A 20,781-nucleotide genomic window follows, 5' to 3' on the forward strand; every position below is an offset into this window, starting at 1 on the left:
TACACATTATAGTACGTTATTAAAAATATTTCATAGCGTTATAGGTTGTAACCCTCAATTAAGGTAATATTCGAAGAAATTAGAGGTAAGTGTTTCATAAATCTTTTAAATATTGTTTTTCTGACCGTTATTTCTGCCTCATGTTGCTGTTAGCATATGTCGCATTTGACAAGCTAAGGAGGGAGAATGCTAACATTTGAATTAGCCACCATTTAGTTTGATCTTTGTATGTTTTTATTCTTAATTTAATACTTTGAATTCTTCATTTTTGGCAGCACATGGTGGCTAAATGTTCAGGAAAAGTGCGACTATTGAAAAGTAGGCTATATTCATGCTATTAACATATTATTTAAGAAATGTATAAAATGCTAATCAAACTATACACCTAGCCTTACAGGCTGTGCCCATCTCACAAATGAACATAGTTACTTTTTAGTATAAAAAAAAAGGCACATAAAAAGGTAAATATAGTCGCCTGGGGGCTTGAGTTTTTACTGCTACTTTATGTGCCTTACCTTGTTTGTTTTTGTCTTTTATTACATGTTTTAATTTATTCATATATAGGCTAGTGTATTAGGTTTTCCTAAAACACTAATTAAGAAAGCTTAATTAGTTCAGTGCAGCTGTAGTAATTAGTTTCCTTTTGGAGCCACTTAAACATTCGTGCTCTACACTAATCAATTTAAGGTGCAGTGTTTTGGTTTCTTCGTGTACAGACAGATGTGTTTATGAACGTGTTGTTTGTTTGTGTGCTCACTGCTCGGAGCTGAAGTGCTGTGGCCCCCGTGTGTGTGTGTGTGTGTGTGTGTGTGTTCGTGTGTGTGTGACACTGGGTCCCTCCTCCTCCTCCTCCACCTCTCTGTCGTCTCTCCGGTCTCTGTACTGATCTACGGCTGCCTTGCCTGCTCTCAGCTGGCTGGTGTAGCGACCACACATCCAGGCTCTCCGCTTGTTGTTTGGTACTTTCGCTGAACTTTATTTCCAGCGCGCGGTGCGTTGCGCATCACCGCTCGCGAGGGTTTTTTGGGGAAAACTTGCTGCTGCAAAATGGACTGAGGCGACAACTCAGCAAAGTGTGGATACTTAGGAAAAGAAGAGTATTTCTGTAGAGAGCAACCTTTTCTGGGGGTTGAATTACCATCATGGAAGAGGACGACGGGCATCACGAGAACGGCATCCACGCCGTCAAGGACTCGGACCGACAGCAGCGGCTCAGGCTTTGCGTTTTAAATGAAATACTGAACACCGAGAGGGATTATGTTCGGACATTGCTTTTCCTTCAGTCGGTAAGTTTGACATTACCTTTCACGGTGCTCATGTTCACGTTCCGCTATCTCCTACACGGGCAGAACACCTGGCCAAACTCCAGTCATAAATCCTCTAATTTAAGGTTGTCTTTCATTTCGGCCAGCGTAAACGTTGCATTAGACAACTGGGGGCATTTTATTAAGTGACAGGTGATGCTCTTCTATTCGGCACATATATGATACAATAAGTGTTTCAGGTTGCAAGAAAATTTTAACTTGAATATTTTCCCCTGTTGTAAGCTGATGGCCTGGGTTTGAAGCTAAATCGCCAGCAATACGTATGGGGTTTGGCGTGGCGGTCTGTACACAAGGGTGGCTTTTCTGGTGATCTCTTAACTTTTAATTCCATGTTGTTATATTATAGGTAAACAGCTTTTGGTTGCCAGAGAATTGAGCTTTATTCAAAGGTATTGAATTGACATCTTTCCTCTAAGAGGACATCCTGCTGGGAATGTTGTAAGCATTCATATACCATGTCTAACTTGCTGCATTTTAGCCTATTCTTGTCGATAAAATATACAGGTAGCGTGAAAAACATTTTCCTTGGTTGAACTGTTACAATTCAGGCACACATGGGCATGAATGGTGGGGTTAGCATTCACACCTCTCCTCTATTGTGTGTTAAAGCTCAGGTTCAAAACAATCACAGGAGATCTCAATTCACACTCGCTTCACAAATAAATAGATATTCATGAGCATTCAACACCACCACGCCTCCTTTTTCCCGACAGTGATAAGACACCATTTCAGCAGCACAGCTACTTATTCACTCATTGTACATCAGCTGCCTTTGATGAATGAAGTCCTGGTAATTTTACACACTCCTTTCAGCCACTAACACAGTGCCAGTATAGATGGCTCCCACCTGCAGGAGGCTATTCAATTTGTCACTTCTCCCTGTCATCTTTCGTTGTCCTTCTCCTCCCCTCATCCTTGACCTGTCATATGTGGTGCTTTCACATTGCAGGTGGTTTCTGCATCCAGCTGAGGCAAAGTCCCTGTGTGGTTCACTTTAAATTGGCTGAATTGAATGTGACATGAATAATGCGACTTTATTCTTACACTTTATTGCTTGCTGTAGGGAAATTCCCTCCTTCGTTGCCCCCCTAAAACAAGGTCAAAGGTCAGGGGCTGCCAGAAAACATCATCCTTGAGCTGGTAGGGATTCGGGCTATCTTCTTACTTGCTCTGCCACCCTGCTGGTTCGAAGGTTGAAAAGATAACTGTTAATTGTTATCATTGTACTTGCTGTAAAAAAGTTTGTTACGAGCATGTGAATGATTTTGTACATTTTAAATTTCAACATTCGGCAAGCATTTGTCAAACATGGTCATGGTTCCCTCTTTGTCTTGTGCTGTCCCGTGTTCAAGAACTTCCTCAAAGTTCTTGAAATAATTCTGTTCATCTGTACGGACAGTAGTGTCATGAAGATACTAAATGATCTTATCGACATCAGTGATGCATGACTTTCTTAAAACTATACATAATGTAGCTTCAACATGATGCATGCAGCTGAACTAGCTAACTGAATGGGTTTAAATTCTACACACTTATTTAAACAAAAGATCTTTGCACAGATTTGAGTGTGCACATGCCTTTTTATTCAGATTATAGCTCCAGCACCTCACATACTGGGTGTGCTGTGTTTTCCTCTCTATTTTTGAGTACTTCTGTTTTAAAAAGTATCTTTTTGGGAGCCAACCTCTGTGGCACTGATTCCTTTCTCAGTTAGACAAGAGGCAGCCAAGGCTTATCTCCTGTTAAAAGACAGACTAGGCAGCAGAGGGACCATTCTTTGACGACCTCCCCCCAAACCCAGTTCCGGCATAATGATAAAGACAAAGCCCCAATTATTTATCAGAGAAGTCTGGGAGCTTTTTTTTTTCTGAGAACATCTGAAAGCTGTCAGTGCTCGTGCCCTCCACCCTGCTCCTCCCCATCATCACATCAATTGGCATGTCTTGATTTAAGCCATACGGTGGGTAGCCAGAGGGGAGTGATACGGTCAGGCTTGAAAGAAATTCTCTTATCACCTGTGTCGTTGCATAGAATGCCCTTTATACAGCCACGGCTGCAGTCTAATGGAGTGTCAAGATTTAGTCCATATTTTCCCTCTTATGATAAGCCTGTGGGATTTTTGTCAGAAGTCATGGTAAGATAAATACTAATTGAACTATGCACATATGCACCTAGATAATAAATGCTGCTCAAAACAAGGAATTCAGATTTTAAGTATAAGATGCATGCTGCTCTATACTAATGTATCCTGTATGTGAAAGCACATGTTGTGCATGCAACGTCCACTAAGTCACCATATGGAGGAAGTGCATTGGGGATCAGTCTCTAGTTTAGATTGCTTAAGGAGTTCATGGACTTTCAAAACAGAATGAGAAAATAAACATCAGTCCCCACCACCAACTCCAATCCTCTGCAAATCCCCCCCAAGCTCTCCGTCCGGGGTCTAGCCGAGCCTTCTCCCCTTCCCTCAGTGGGAGCCAGGGCTTTGTCACCATGCAGCTCACTGTGGTGTTGATAAGGGAAGTCTGGCTGTTGGAGCGCAGAACATATGGTTTCAGTAAAGATATAGAGTGGTTCAGTGTGGGGGGTTTGGGGATGAGTAGTCTCTCAGTGTGAAGAGGCTCAAGCAGTGATGGGGAATGAAAAGTGAGTGAGCGGTTATAGAATCAGATTGTTGTCTAAGCAGCTATTTGTGAAGTAGTTGTTAGTTGTGATAAGTGACTCTTTTCACATCAAGTGCTTGCATTTTCTCAGCCTGCCTTGTCTAGTTCAGTTAGAGAGCTCCTACATTTCCCAGAATGCCCTTTGACAGCTCACTGAGGATGTTTGGTTTGTTCATGCAAATTCTGTGAGTGATACATGTACAGAGGGGAATAGAGATATGAAATAGGAGCTAGGCAGTGAGAGGTGTTTTCCCCAGTCAAGAAAAGTGAATCTCACCTACAGCCTGGCTGAAACCCAAACATGATTTGAGGTTGCAATGCTTTCTAATCTCCTAGTGCCACCATCCGGTCCTGTATGATGAACATCAGTGCAGACAATGAAGTTTTGATTTTATGGAACTGACACCTGAACAAGATATACTGATTAGATCAATGAAACATTTTCTGCTGTCAAACTCTGTTGAAGCCACACCGGAGATATCTAGACATGACTTAGTGTCTATTTAAGTCCAAAATCCATTTCCATAAGCTGTTTGACTTTTTATTTTCTTTATGTAGACCCCCTAAGCCTATTCCTTATCTGTAGGCACCTGATGGTTTTGTTTTCCCCAGTCACATTGGGGTTTTCCCCCACCACCACGTAGAAATTGAACCGTAGCGGATTGAATGGCAGCTCGCTGTTGACCGCCCTCATCATTCTCTGTTGCCCTTATCACTGATTTATTTTCCACCTCCCTTTGTACTCTTCTACAACCTCCTGGATCTTTAGCCCCCGTGCAGCATCGCTTCTCAATCGCAATGATTGCAATGACACACAAAAGAGATAGTTATCCGGCTTTGGTATCTCAGTCATTCTGCATGTCACTCATCCCCTGGCAATTACCAGCGCCAACGAGCTCATCCAATGTGCTGTAGGGAAGCATGTAGGGATGGTGGGAGGAGAAGAGGTGAGAAGGGGGTTGGGGGTGTGAAAAGAGGGATTAGAGGAATCATTTTGCTCAGTGCTATCATTGCAAATCTCTAAATGTATTGCCTTCTCAATGTAGAATAGAAGCAGTCTCTGATTCCTTTTCAATTCCAAGGTTACGGTGATGACTGCCCTCCTCAAGCTTTTGTTGCAACAAATTCTCTTGTTTGTGTCTGAATTGATCATTTCTTAGTGCCATAGATTAGTGGGGATTTTCTCCAGAGCAGCGCTTTGTTGATTTTAATCCAGGCAACTGGATTTTCCCCGCCATGATCTACCAAAATGTAGGCTATCTATGACAGTAATACGGTCAGTGGCGTCATACCCGGTAGACGTAAGGGATTTTCCTTCAAAACCATAAAAATGGGGGTTTGCCATTCTAAAAGCTGCTGTTTTTTTTTCTTTTGACCACATCTTAGTGAATCCTGTCCAGCAAAGACGACAGTGGAATCGTGTGGCCATTAAGTTAGTCAGCTTTTGACCTTCCTTCTTGATTCTGAGAAGTGAGAGACACAGAGTTGGGTGACCAGGAAGGTCTCGTCGGGGCCGCAGGATAATAGGAAACATCTGGAAACCCTACCCCCTGTGACCCATGCTACAGGCCACACACAAGTGACATTACGCATGTCTAATACTGATGTGTGTTTGTGTGGATATATGATATTGTGTTTTGGTGTGTGACTGCATGTTCACTGTAGAGCTGCAGTTTTTTTCACACCTCTTGCTTTGCTGTTGTTGACTTTTCTATACATCCACCTGTAGTTACTGTTGACAAGGCTTGCTGAGCAAACAGGAAGACACATGTACATGCATACAAACACATTTTCCGACCGGTGCCCAGGAAGACTGACATGCAGGAAGCCAGCTCTGAGCTTCCTCTTCAAACTTGAGCCTGTTTCTACCTCTTTCCTTTCTGTTTTTTGTTCCTCTCTTCCATCTCTACAGCCCTCCCCACTTGGTGGGAAAGACCAGTATGAAGTTTCTCTGGGCTAGGAGGGTATAAATAGCTTCAGATTTTAACTCATCTTGGCCACAATGGTGGTGGTTTTAGTTCACTGCAACCTCAACCCCCCCGCTGAAGTCATACAACACAGTCACAGGCACAGATCACATATATGGCAAGACTGAAGGGGGAAAGTAACAGCAGGTAGAACAGTTACTGTGGCAGACTGCTGGAGTCTGGTGAGAGTTTTATTATTATTGGGCTTTAAACTCAGCTGTTTAGTGGTACAATTTTACACCAAAATTAGCATGTATATGTAGGTTTTTTAAACGTGGGTAAACCCACTTAAAGAAGCGATTGACTCCTTTCCCATTCCCAGTAGACGATGTGTCATGTTAGGAACAGTAGGGAGCAGAATGGAGGCCGGTGCCAGAGGTTGATTGAGCGCTGATTGAACGGAGACTGGTGGAAAAATATTTACACGGCATCATCCAGAACTTGAACACGCGTTATAGCATCGTGCCAGACAAGGGGCGAAAATTAGCATCCATCCAGGTGTCAAGTTTCCAACACTGACAGTCATAGCTGGACTGGACCATGACTACTGCAGTCATTTGACCTGGGAATGAATTTTGATTGTACCTTTTCTCACTGAATGTTAGTGGGTGTTAGATTTTTTTTGTCCAATGTGGAAGTGGTATAAAAGATGTATAACTTGAGAGATGAAATAGAGAGTCTGATCGTGTATCCTTTAAAAGCTGGAGGTGGTATCCAGTTGAGGCAGATATGCTGGTACTAGACTGAAGCAAAAAAAGAGAATTTTAATGTTCGGTTTACCTGTGTTCAGAACAACTTGTCAGACTCCACGGCAGCGGAGCTGATAGGTTTCACTGTGGTCTATGTGCAACAGAATATGCGTATCTATTCTGTTGCAGCTTTGGCAGTCCGGACCCTTCCGTTGCACATTACCATAACCTGAGGGCAATGCATAAACCACTGACTTGCCTTTGATACATTCATATAACATAACCGTTTTAACTTCCCATCATGCACCCTCCGATCCATTCACTCTGGATAACTGGTACCTTGCAGTACAGCTGCCGTGCCAGACTTAATTCATTACAATGTAGCATGTTTCATAAAAGGGGGTAAATGCCAGTTTCCAACTTAATCTTGGTGCTTTTTTTTAGTCATGTGTGTTGATAAGCCATTTCTTTGAGGCATAAGACTGCAGCAGGAATTTTAAGAATTCAAGTTAACAAGTCTAAACCACTGTAAGACCTGGAGGCATGATGTCAAAAAAAAACACCGCCCCTTCCCACCTCTCTTCCTCCACAAGAGATGTTTGCAGATTTTTACAGCTGTGAATTTGCATAGGACTAAAGCTGTATCAAATGATCAATATACAAGGATGTCTTTTGTGGATATTGACTTTGCCATCCTTTTGGTTACAATAGGTGTTTTAATGATTAAATCTTTCTCTTTAACTGGTTGTCTGTCGGTGGTTATGCAGTTAAAGAAGTGAATCTATTCAGTAGTGGGTGCTGTGGAATCTGAGGTGTGTGGAGGTAAGGAAGTCATGAACCAGAGGTCGTTGATATTGTATCTGGTTTCTGATTTCACTGTGTCAAACATCAGACTGTGCAATGTCAAGAATGCAGACCACACACACTTTTCAGATGCACTGTTTGGTTGACATTTTTATGACTGGAGCAAACACCAAATAAGAGACACTTCCACTGTGTATGTGAAAAGTGACTCTGTGAGGTGCTTTTCAACAGGCTGTTACACGATACAGTAAGTGACCTGAATTGTAAAAGTGCAGCAACATGAGATCTCTAATGTCCCCTTGGAGATCATGACCTGGACATAGTTGGGACAAGTATTTTCTCAGGGTGGATACTGGGTGAACTAGCTAATGGTGCAGCATGTTTTTGAGAAGACACTTGAAGGATGAATGAATAGGATGGATGGATACCTGTGGAAAGACTTGGCATAGAACTCCTCTGGGAGCTTCCTATTGGGTTTACGAACTGTGGCAGCAGGCTTACAATGTTTGTTTGCTTTCTCAAATACAACCAGATGTGTGGCGTCTCTCAGGGTCAGAGGCTATTTGCCTTATAGAGAAACCCTGATCAACAAAACAATGTTGGGAGAATTTTACAAAAAGCTTTTGTGTCAAGAGTAGGGCAAAGATGTTTGATGAAACCTGGGTTAGATGTTGAAATGTTGGCCAAACAGGGCCGGTCAGAGTAAATGCCTGACCAGTATGCTTTTCAGCCAGGAAGCTGTTCACACAACACAATGGGGTAAAAGAGTGTCACGCACACACTATCACACACTACCCAGCACACTCATCCATACAGTAGGTCTCCTATTGTCCCAGAAGAGATGTTACAGAAGCAATTTCACAAAAAAACATATGGATTGATCTAAGCCATCTTATTTGAAATGTATTCCTCTGAATAAAATTTGTTTCTAGTCACTGACAGGAGCAAGTGGACTTGAGAATCTTACTTATGGAAGATGTGCATAGGTGGAGATGTTGATCTATGAATGATGCTACTCTTCCAGTTCATTGTCTCTTTAGTATTTTCTCTTGTTCTGCAGGTGCAGGTCTACTCTTAATGTCAGCCAAGCATTCCCACTTCCTCTGAAAGACTGTTGGTATACATGTTGTGACAAAACTGAAAAAGTGTGTCTGATGATGCCTTGTTCAGAGTAAGAATGTCAATAGAGCGTGTGACAGCCTGAGCGCGTGGTGGGGTGATGTAAAAGTAGTGGTAAGTAGAGCCTGACCAAAACTGGATTTTTGGGTCCGATGCCGAGGTTAAGGAGTAACATCGATATATTGGCAGATATTCTTATATACATAGAACATACACATAAACACATATTTTTTGCAGTATTCCCGCAAATGTGGTTATCAGACACTGACTACGATAGATGCATAATGGAGGCAAGATATTTTACAGTCTGACAATAAACTTTAATGTTGAAAATAACATCAGAGCAATAAAACAATAAACTTCACGGGAAATTTGAAAATATAATTTACCCCAAGCGTCTTTTTTTTTTTATGCTCTGTACAAAAAGTTTTCATTTTTCCTTATATCAGACAACATATACACCGATAGCGCTATAGCTGTGATAGGCCAATATCGGCCGATAATATCGGTCGGGCTCTGGTGGGAAGACACATAGAATGTTGCTACAAACATCTAAAGAGTTGAAAATGAGGATGGCTAATGTTGAAATCTTGTCATGATTGTCACTTTGTTAAACATTACCTCTAAGATCAACAATTTCACTTTACGAATTAGTGGAGATCTTTTTCTGTTTATGTTATTTAACCCCAGGAGTTAAAGAGGTTGCTGACTATGTTGTTGTAACTGTTCACGACAGCTGCTGACAAATTCTTGGGTAAGTTGCTAAAGGGCTTTTATTTTGGCATTTGTTCAATGTGATGACGTTTTTGCCAACTGACATGCCATGATTAAAGGCTTGAGTCATACATGCTTGAGTTGTTACTGTGATGATTTCGTTCTCACTTGCTGACAGGAAACATTTTAGGAAATGTTATTACGCATTGACATGATGAATTACCACAGACAGTTTTTGGGGGTATTTGCCCCCAGCTGTTATTTACATGATACTTACTTACAGGATGGATATGAGAGTGAATGGGCTCTTGTTTAAATGGGTATTTCACCAGGACTGTTGTCTCTTTTTAACATCTGATTACATGTGACACAGTTTGACAATTTGAGTGATACACTCACACTGTTATCTTTCCATTATCCTTTTGCTTGCACTGAGCTGGTATATTGTGAATCAGAGTTACCCTTGAAGCATCACTTTCAGAAGTGGAAACTAACACGGGCACTCGTTGCATTAATGGCTGCCAAAATGAGAAGTCGAGATAGAATGTAGGTCAGTTGCATCAGTGTTTTCAGCTAGAGTAAGACTTTTTTTTTTTTTTTTTGAAAGAAAAAGCTTTAACTAGCTGCTGTCCATTAAATACTGTTCTCTATCAGGTTCGTAAATACTGTTTAAGTTAGAGAACCAGAGGGTGTTGTCTGTGATCTTCCCCCCTGCTTTACCAAATGACCATTATTGTGTAGTGTGGGACACTAATTTGGTTTGTTACCAGCATGCTCTGTTTGTATCCATGACGTTGTTTATGTCTGCCCAGCTGAATGCCAAGGTGTGGCATTCTTAGTTTTGTTTTGCTCAGTTATGTCACATATATGAATGCAACTGCAAAGTACACACCCATCATGGAAGTGTTATGGAAAATAGGAAATCACTAGCTGGATATAGTTTAAATCATCCGCTGTACCACATCTTTTTTTCTGTAAGCCGGTCGGAAGCTTCACGCGTCTCTGATGGCTCACTCAACACCATACTCACCACACTCTGATCCAGTCTGTGATCGACGTCTGTCTGCAACACCAGAAACTCCCATCCAAACGTCCAGATGGCCTCTGCAATCTGGTCCATGATGTTATCTCCTGATCACCACATGTCACCCCTCAACAGGACAGCCACTTAGAAAAAGGACTCACTGACAAACCTTTGAGTGTCAGCTCTGGTAGAAATGAAATTAGGTGATTATTAAGCCGAGATGAAAGCTGAGTATTCCCTGTGAAGAGAATTTGTCATCTCAGCATGTCAAATGTAGGTAAAATTAGACAATTTTAACAGATTTACAGGTCGAAGCAGATGTGCAACTGCTGGCTGTTAACATTCAGTGTACAAATGAGGGAACAAACAAAAAGACATGTCTTCTTCGACACTAAAAGGCTTCACATCTTCCACACTGCATTTCCATAAGCATAAGAGGCGTATGAGAGTTTGTTGCTTCTTTGTGTTTTGTTGTTATTGATATGTAATGAGTGACCTTACAACCTGAAAAAGAGGAACTATCATAAAGGATTGTTAAAACAAATTAATTACATGTAGCAAGTGGGAGCATCTAGCTGAATGAGACGGTGAATATGCCCCTCCTCAGTTTTACATGCTTCATGCCAACTTGGCCAATAAAAACAAGGCATGCTCAGAAGATTGAAATGTTTGTAACAGTGAAACCTTTTGAAAGCTGAATTTGGATGGACTGAAAAGGCTTGCTGAGCCAATTCCAGGCAGCGTTTTCACTGCAAGTGTTACTGAAAATTTGTGTTTCACATATTCATCATACATCCATTAATGCAACAGAGCTGATGTGGGATTGATGAGTAGGCAGTCTTTAACAGGATGTTTCGGGTCCAGTACTGTCTGTCTCTGTGGGTGAGACACTGTCTCATCCCCCTTTAGTGTTCAGTTTCCGCCTATATGAGCTGCTCAAAGAGTCCTGAAGTTTAAAGTCCTTCAAAGCGGAAGTGGGTGAAGTGGGAGAAAAAATCTGGACAAGACTCAAAGAAGACTTTGTGTTTTGGTGATTGGCTCTGCCAGAAAGAGTTTCTCTTGGAAGACAGCGAAGGACTGGTTGGAGGGTGATGGGGAGCTGAGGGAGATTTTGGAGGGTTGGGGAGGGATGTGAATTACGGCTTCAGAGAGAAAGAAGTCTGCAAAGGTTTGCTGGGGTCCCTCATTGTGGCAACGCCACGGGCCTTTCTCTGGCTCCGCTGCACTCAGGCTACAAAGAGGGGATTTCTTCATTTATTTATTCAATTTCATGCCATGTCGACCCCAAAATGGCCCCATTCCCTCTCCAAAACTGCCCTGTCCCTGTTTGTGGCTGGCCACCCCAATCCTCTCCCCAAAAAGAGAGACCCTTAATGGACACATTGTTTTGAGCTTGTTGTTGTTTTCTCTTGGACAAGGAGGGGTAGAGAGTTTGAGGCTGGTGACCTGAGAACTTGCATAGAAAAGTCTTGAATCTGTGGATCTGTGATTCTGTTTACGGGTTGTTTCAGTAGGTGTGGGAACTGCAGCGAATTGAAAAGGGGCTCTCAGGGCCTGCTGGAAAAACCCTGACAAGTGTTAGAGCTTGTGCTTGATATACGGGGTCTCTTGTGAGATATCTGAATTGGGTGAGATGGCCCAGCATTGTTACTGAATGCTGATGTAGCCATGGGCAATCAGGAAAATCGCCCAGTTCAGTCTTCATTAACGCCATCTTTGGTCTCATTATGGCTAAGCTGCTAGAATGAGTCCAAGTCTACTCTGGAAGAGGATAATCAAGTTTTATATTTTTTATATGCACACATAACTCATTGAATTCCCATATATCACATGTTAGTGTTCATTTATTTTTATGACCAACGGGAAGTACAAAATCCATCAGGATATTGTCAAATATCAGTAATTCTGTTTTTGTCTTTTTTTACACAAGAGCATGTTTACCAAATGGAGGCTAACGAACATAAGCAAAATGATTATTTTTATTTGGCATGTATGTCAATGTTATATCTAGATCCAATTATAATATAAACCTCTGTGTAGTAGGTCAATCAACAATGTATAGATAAATGTTTCTAAATCTGGTATACAAATATTATTGTTCACAAACTGGTTTGTTGACTTAAGATGTGAGGAAATCCCCTGTTTGTCTTGTAATTCAGGACACTTACACAGCAATGGACATTTTTTTGGAAATATCCTCCTTGTCTACCGTACCAAACATTAGAGCCACCTTTCAGTATAACACAATCCAGTACAACCCCACCACAGCTTCCAAAGTGTCAGTCAAGGTGCCATGTGACCATGTTCTCACAGACATTCATCTTCTCATTAATCCCTGTTTAATATGAATAAGCTTTACTAAAGGTAGACATTCAAATTAAAAGGATCCTCTGTACCTGACTCTGAGGGACCCTTGAGGCAACATCCCCTTCCAGCAGTGTGACTATGTGCCTGACTGTACACTCATGTCACAACTTGACCTAGTTTGACAATTATGACAATTTCTTACTTCTCTGTATCTATTTCCTGCTGGTTTTTAACTATTGTAACTATGACTGTGTAGCATTTCTTGTCTTAAAACAGTATTTGTAATAGTTAAGTAGTGCTGGGAATTATATAGATATTATATCATTTTGTGATATAAGACTATACTGTACATCATTTTAGATTTTCCATATCTTTATATTGTCATATGAAATAAGTGTAGACACAGTGGTTCTAATGGCTTCATTACAGTAAAGTGATGTGATTTTCTGAACTTACCAGACTGTTCTACCTCGTTCCAGTACTTGCCCTTACTCACTTAGTCATTGTATCCACATTAATGATAACTGTTTATCAAAAATCTTATTGTCTTGTATATATTTTGGTCAATAATATCCTGATATTTGATTTTATAGCCCAGTCAAGTTATAGCTTATAAGGATATAGCAATATTATTTTAAAGACATATTGCCCAGCCCTATTATGAGGATTTGAACTGGGTGGTATTTGTATTTTTGTGAACTCAATGCCAGCCAAGCAAATGGATTCTAGACCGAAGTGAAGACCTTGACCCAAAGAAGTGAAGCTGTTGTTGGGTCGTGTTACTTAGTTGGCTAAGCTGCAGGTAGAAAGATCTGTTCAGAGAGAGACCAGCCAGACGTGAAGGCAGCAGGCCTCTTACTTACTGTCCAGTAGAGCAAACACTGATCCAGCACCAACATATGGTCCCTCTGTATCTTCACACCTTACTGTCTGGCCCCTCTTCGCTCTGATAAACCTCAACACAAGCCCCCCTAACCCACATCTGACCCTTTGGCTGTTGGTCATATGAGATGATGCCTGATGCCTCATATGACACAAGACCAGTTATTGGTGTTAAACAGTGATCCCACTGTCCGAGATGACAGGTGGTGATGAATGTTGGATTAGACATGGTGTGTTTTTTCAGGCTGCCAGGTACTATGATGGGTGGTAAGTGAATCTGTAAATAATGAAGAAAGTTGCTTTGCAACATTGAAATGATCCTCCACTAGCTATTGTGGAATCATTTGTCTTAAAACATAGTTAAACCATAGTCTCATTATAGTGTGGCTGTTGAGCACAATGTGATGTATTTGTTTGTTACAGTTTGGTTGCATGCCAGCACAAAACTGTCAGACTTTACTTAGAACACAGTTGAGTTAGCGGCCAGTCAAACATGTCATGTACTTCCTTTGCACAAAAGCCACACTTCCTGTCCAAAGTTGACATCTGCTGCTTTTGTGTCGAGAGGCACTGCTTCATTCTGCACACTGTTTGTTTTCCTTCCCCTACTGAGTTGAACCACTGCCTATCTGCTTGAAAAGAAAAAAAGCATTCTGGTCAATGATTCGGATGTCTATAAAAGTGTTGGCTTTTGCTCAGTGTGATTGCTCTTTTTTCACTTCCTGTTTGCATGCCATACACACAAGCACACTGACAGAGGCATGCGTGCATACTTCTCCTGTTGCAGTTTGGGTTTTTTTAACTTGTCTTCAGCTTTTCTTGCACATAAATTGTTGCAATAAAGAAGGCAGTGAGTAAGCATGTTGGGATCCCCCAACCTCACTTCAACCTTCTCACGTGCTACTTCTGCAAGTTGCACATCATCAGATTTTATGCAAGCTGATGTAAGGGCTAAGTTTCACACTCCGTCCACTTGAGTACAGATCCTGGCTAGTTTCAGACATCTGGGAGGGAGCGTGATGTCGCAGTAGATACATTGTGCAACATGCATTCATGACAAAACTGTGCGTACATCTGCAAATAACTAAGATGCAGATACAATTTTGACTTAGGATTTATTCATCCATTTATATATTTTTTTTGTTTTGTCAGTAGCATAAAGGTTTACATTTCATTGTACAGCCTTACATTTTAGAATTTAGCCCTATGTAACCAAAGTGCTAGTTTTGTAACACAGCCTTTTTACTATATCACACTGGTACTTTGCGCATCAATGCTTTTTGCATGAAAGTGGGATCAGTTGTCTCGTCAAAATGCACCTTGTACAGCTTCTTTAAACGAGGTACATTTTGTTTGTTTGTCACAAGGCTCCTGTAAGCGCAGACTTTGGCCAGACCACACCATTCATACCGCAGTGGTAAAATGGTGTCAGTCATCAGCCGTAGAACGGCTGGCTTTCACATTTGTTGTGGACCTGCGAGCGCTTTTCTGAGTTATACCTGACTTCAACAAGAGGTTTCACACTGAAGCAAATTTACCGGACTCTAGTGTTAAACAGCCCGGGTCCTGAAAAAAGCTCTTGTTGGTTCAAGTGTGAAAACACCCTTGTACAACAATTTGTAAATAAAGGCAGGGGAAGGGGTGTGGGGTTGTGAAAATGCTAACAAAAAGGTAGTGTGCTATACAAAGCACACAGCCTTGTTTGGGAACTTGGGGTCATGTAGGATTGCCCTTTACGGTTTAAATTAGATCAGTCCGCCTTATTAAATGCCTCACCATTTTTTTCCTTGGTATAAGAATTTCCAGCTGAATGCTTAAGGCCAGGGCCTTTTATCTGTTTGGATTCTGTAGTAAATAATTAGTTTAAACATTTTTTAGTTTCAGTCTAGACCTTTAAAGTAAAAGTAACACATGGTCAGGTCCCTGCACTTGACAAGAAGAGTCCAAGACGGTAAGCTTAAAGAACGTGTGACATTTTGCTAATTCATGCTTAGTGCTGTCAGGAGTGTGCTACTTCAGGTAGTTTTATGAATGGGTTTATGTACAGGCTTTTGAGGATAAGGAGGAAATTATTTAAAGCTATTATTAGGCACTAGAATGAACTTGCAGAAATCCTTAAAGTGCTTTCAGTGCTTGCATAGTTGCAGCGCAGACTATTCAAGGCCAGGCTGCCAGAAATCAAGTAATGATGACAATACACAGTTGAGAATGTGAAAATGCTCAAGATTATGCTTCACATAATGTTAAGACTTTCAAGTTTTATATCTGAGAAAAAGGGAAGCCACGGGAATAATGTAAAAATTATGAATAGCTACAATAAATACAAACTAATTATAACAGTTTGTCAGATTTCTTCCTCACATCGGTTCAGTAGGCCTTTTTCGAGAATGTAAATTTGAGTGTTAAGTGTGACTTTAGAGTATTTCCTTTGTGGTGGACTTTCCCGGCTTTACCATACTGAAATATCAGTGGTATAAGTCTGCATTAGTGTTGTATTTGGCAGCTACTTTGTGGTCTGTCAAGAAGCTTCATGGTTTTGCTTCTAGTCTCCTGTGGGATTGCATCATGAGCAGTTTCCCCATCTACAGCCATCTATCACCCCTGTGGCAAGAGACCATCATGTGCAATATCTCTGTTGTGCTCCGGGCAGCAGCTGAGCCCCCTCCATGCAGCCACTCTGACTCATTATTATGAGTCCAAAGATATCAAAAATATGAATTTGTGCCCCATCTGACCGACTATTATTAACACATTGATTGATGTCATCACTATTTTTAGGTATTGGAGAGTAACTAGGCATCTTTATACACACAATCTGCTGTGAGCTGCTTGGGGCAATCTATGCAGGAAAGGCCCGAGTGTATAAACATTGCTGTGTTTTAACTAAAGAGATCTCTGATAGATATTTTTAAGGATCACAATTTGCTTTAGGCAGTGGGCCTTCAAAACATAATCATCTCCTAGTTTGTTTCCATCAAATTCACAGCCAATGTGTGTCAATAGCTGACATGTACCAGAATCAGAGCGCAGACAATAACGGATGGAGAAATCTGCCCATATTAACCAACGTAGACAGTTATTGTTATTCATCATTCATGTAAATGTCCGATCCTCCACTTTATGTGATTACACACCCTCGGCTCACTGATGACGATGTGTTGATGTCAGAAAAGGAGCAGAAAGGTCACCTGAGATGGAGATATGAAAGTAAACAAGGACCGTCAGCCGCATCCTGCTGCCACTCAGCATGTTGATTAAGAAGTAATGAGAGCAACAACTGCGTCCAGTGGGTAGAGTAGAGTTACAATGTTTGTCAAGATGACTGTGTTTGTTTTTCATGATTGATTTTTTTCCAATAACAACTGGCTTAGCTCTGTACTGTGTAAAGGATGGCTCTTTCAATATTCATCTCGTATCTTAATGTCACTGTGTGTGTGTGTGTGTGTGTGTGTGTGTGTGTGTGTGTGTGTGTGTGTTTGTGAAATGCTCTGAGGTATTGTCCTTTCCATGCAAATGATGCATGACTTGTAATATGCTGAGGGTTATCTGAGGGTACAGTCACATCTGCTTCTTTTGTGTCGTCCAATCCAGAGTGGGGAATTTTGACTCAGTTTTAATTTTGCATTTTGTTCGCACAGTTAAAATTCAAAAGCCAATCTGGACATATTTATCAAACGCGCATGAACGTAACACGCATCGTGAACGTTACAGATTTTGGATGTGGAGGAAGTAGGGCTGCAACTCTGTGATATTTTTATTGTTTAATCTGTAGTTTATTTTCTTGATTAATCGATCAGTCCACAACCCAAAGATATTCAGTTTACTGTCAGAGGAGTAAAGAAATCAGAAAATATTCGCATTTAAGAAGCTGGAATCAAAGAAAGACTTTTTTTGTCAAAACATTACTGAAACTGATTATTTATCAAATTGGTTTGCAATTAATTTAATAGTTGAAAGCTAATTGATTAATTGTTTGCAGCTCTAGGAGGAAGTCTAAACAAATCTAATTCCAGTCTCTGTAACTTCTGCTAAGTATGACTGACTTTAATTTTCTTTTGGCAGGAAGTTACTTCGACTGTTGATCATTACTGTTGAGGGCTCAAGAAATAGCTGAATATGAAAATCAGTCTCGACGGCAGCTCTCCCAATTATGATGCTTGGCTTTCCAAGCACAACGAATTGCTGTCCATCAGATGTCAACATCCTTCCAATTATACCCATAATACTTTCTTTGGGGCCATTTCCTGTTGTTGATTCAGATCACGCTCTCAGAATATTACAGTCCAGACAGTATCAATCCAGAGTTTGAATAAACTCAGACATGCTTGGTGCATGCCCAGTTTATGCTCTGTTCTGTTGTCTACTCTGACTCTACTCAAGCCAGTGTTCCAGTTACGATGGTGGACAGTGAATGCGTCCAATTCTCTCTCCAAATAAACCTGTGCTTTGTGATGGAACAAAGAAGACAGCCAACACAACCCTGGGTGAGAATGGCTGTGTTGGGGTGAGGACCTGGACTGAAAGGATCTCTTTGTTGCTCCTTCCATCCATCCTCCCTGCTGATCCCCCCGTCACCACATCTGTGTGGCACATTTTGTTGAAGGAGTGAATCCTGTCTGGATGGTAGCTGTCTAAAGAGTCAATAAGGAATGACTCCAAAGTCTGGATGCTCTGTTTTTATCTCACCCTCTGTTCCACCATTGTCCTTTTCCCTTTTTTGGTTTTCTTCCTTTCGCACCCTTTGCTCTGTCCTGCACCCACCACGCCCTCACCCTGCTCTCCACCATCTGAAAGCAACTGAGGAAAAGCCTTGTTTCCTGCCTCGTCTTGTCTTCTCTGCCAGGGAGCAATCTCTCACATGAGTGACTCCTGCAGTGTGGACACGGTACAAGTTGCCATATGGGAGATTTAATTAGTGTACGCCTCAAGCACAATCAGCTCCCTCCCAAAACCAGTCAACAAACAGCCACCACTGCTTCCCTTTAATACTGGTCTTAATTAGCGAGGTCGCAGCTCACTGCTAAGGACCTTTGCTTTCTATTTTGGTACAACCTACGCAAAAGCTAGTAAAGGGGAGAAGAACTGAAGACAGTCTTCCCAAAGTGTTCGGCCTCAGAGGAAATGATATGATTGCTGCCTGACTGCCTGGTTGGCTGGGTTCTATCTTTAGAGCAAATGTGTGATTACAAATGTCAGTCTTTCATTATAGGCAAGCGACTTACTGTAAGTAATACATGTAGTAGGCTGACATTATGTGTGAATGTATAGGGGCATACAAGGGTTTTCACTAAAAGGTTGTTTCCCTCAAATGACAATAAAAAATGTTCTTACTTAGAACCCTCTGAAAAATTGGGATGCTGAAAAAAACATGAATAAAAACAGAATGCAATCATTAACAAACAAACTGTGCTTACCGACAACAGTTTTACAAAGTGTTCTCGAGTAGTAATATCCTTTATCCAATCATGTGTTTTACAAAGTGGTGAACCTCGCCCCATCAGGGTTGTAGATCTAATGGTATCTAGCTTTGCGAACATTTTGTTTTTTTGTTTTTTTTTCAATTAAATGTTTTTGGATTTGATATCAAACCACAATCTTTTATGTAAAAGAAAAAAATTAAAGAAAAAAATAAAAATTTGGAATTAAAAAGCATCCAGAAAAGAAAAATTGTTAAGTACTTATAGTTGGCATCAAATTCTTGGTTATATTCGTAAACTCAAAGGCTTAAAAAAACATATTCCTTGGAACTAATATTCAGATATTGTATTGGATATCGACCATTTTTAAATGATACTGAGGACTTTGAAAATGACAAAATGAGACAGCAGTGCTTCTTTCCAATGTTGTGACCGCCAAAAATTGAATTGAATTGTATTTACTACTTCGGCAGAAAATCTGTAACACAGATCAAAACCAAAACTACTTGACACCACAAATAGCACTGGCCCTCTAACTTCAGTGCCCAGACATTACACATTTTGATCATTGAGCTGCTTGTATCATCTCTGTCACTTTTAAGTGGCAGGTGTGAATCAGCTCAAAGAGCAGTATTCTCAAGTAATACTTTCAGACTTTCTGAACCATTGTACATTCATCACTGAACCCAGTGTTTTTTTCCTTTGTAACACCCTTCATTCACGTGGCACGCTATCAGTTTTCAGTCTCGAGGCGCTGAAAAGCAGGCAGACACAACAACAGGAAACTGCCAGATGTAGGAGGCTACAGGAGTAGAGTTTTATTTAGCGGTTTGGGGATTCATATCTCCTCTATCCCTTTCTTTTCAGACAGTATTGGCATCTGGAGATGAAGTAGACAGTCAGTCTGACTGACTGATGCAGGTAAAGCCTGTCAGACACAGGCTGATAGACAGAGAATTGGGGAAGAGAGAATAAAAGAAACTGTTTGCAGATTCACTTCCCCTCTCTTCACCATTCTTCTTTTTTCTAAGTCATTTTGATTGGCAGGCATGTACACACGCACACACATACAGACAAAAACACACACACAGATACACAAACAAAAGTGCACACACAAGCAAAGCTCTACTTGACATGAGCCTATTATGGTCGTCTTCGGTGAAGTTGTGTGTGTAGACGGTGCAACAATGAAGCAGCTATTTTTGCTGATGTCTTCCAGCTGAATGCTCAGGTGCATTAGCTTCCACTACAGAAGATCCATACAGTGAGCCTCAAGTGTCACAAGACAGTGAGAAAAACATGCTGTATAGTGGGAAAGTTCTGTGGTACTGAAGGGATCTGAAACAACTGTGACACATCTGTGTCCAGCACCATGAAAGGCAATTTTCTGTCAAGTATGTGAGCATACATGTGACTGTCTGTTACGCAAGGGCTTATGGTTTTATGCTCATGTGTATAGTGCTATGACAGAATCTCTACGTACTGTATGTGGCTGTTTCCTCAAAGCAAAAAGCACATGCGTACTCATTTCCAAATAATCAGTAGATGGAACCTGGACTTCCTTGTGCAGACCACACTTGTGCACATGAGAATGTTCAGGATTTCAAAAACCTGTCCTGTTATGTTGTTTAATAGCAAGTCAGACGCTCTTGGGACATTCAGAACTCAATATGTTTATACTCTCATATGTACTAGAAATTAGGGCTCCAACTAACGTTTATTTTAATTTATTGATTAAAGTGCTGATTACTTTCTCAATTTATTGATTGATCATTTAGTCTATAAAATGTCCAAAAATTATTTAAAAAAAATGCTTGTCACATTACCTAGAGCCATCATTAAATGTCTTGTTTTGTCCAATCACAAGTCC

At 41.0% G+C, this 20,781-nt stretch overlaps 1 protein-coding gene across 1 annotated transcript in view; it reads left to right on the forward strand.

Annotated features, from left to right (window-relative positions):
- The first annotated feature begins 847 nt into the window (after positions 1–847).
- Positions 848–20,781, forward strand: part of prex1 (phosphatidylinositol-3,4,5-trisphosphate-dependent Rac exchange factor 1) — an 83,762-nt gene continuing 63,828 nt past the window's right edge. The window contains exon 1 of the mRNA XM_073469395.1: positions 848–1,286. Within this exon, the coding sequence (XP_073325496.1) occupies positions 1,143–1,286 (144 nt within the window). The 5' untranslated portion in view covers positions 848–1,142. The remainder of the gene's footprint in view (positions 1,287–20,781) is intronic.

Source organism: Pagrus major, chromosome 7 (genome assembly GCF_040436345.1).
Source record: "Pagrus major chromosome 7, Pma_NU_1.0".
NCBI lineage: Eukaryota > Metazoa > Chordata > Actinopteri > Spariformes > Sparidae > Pagrus > Pagrus major.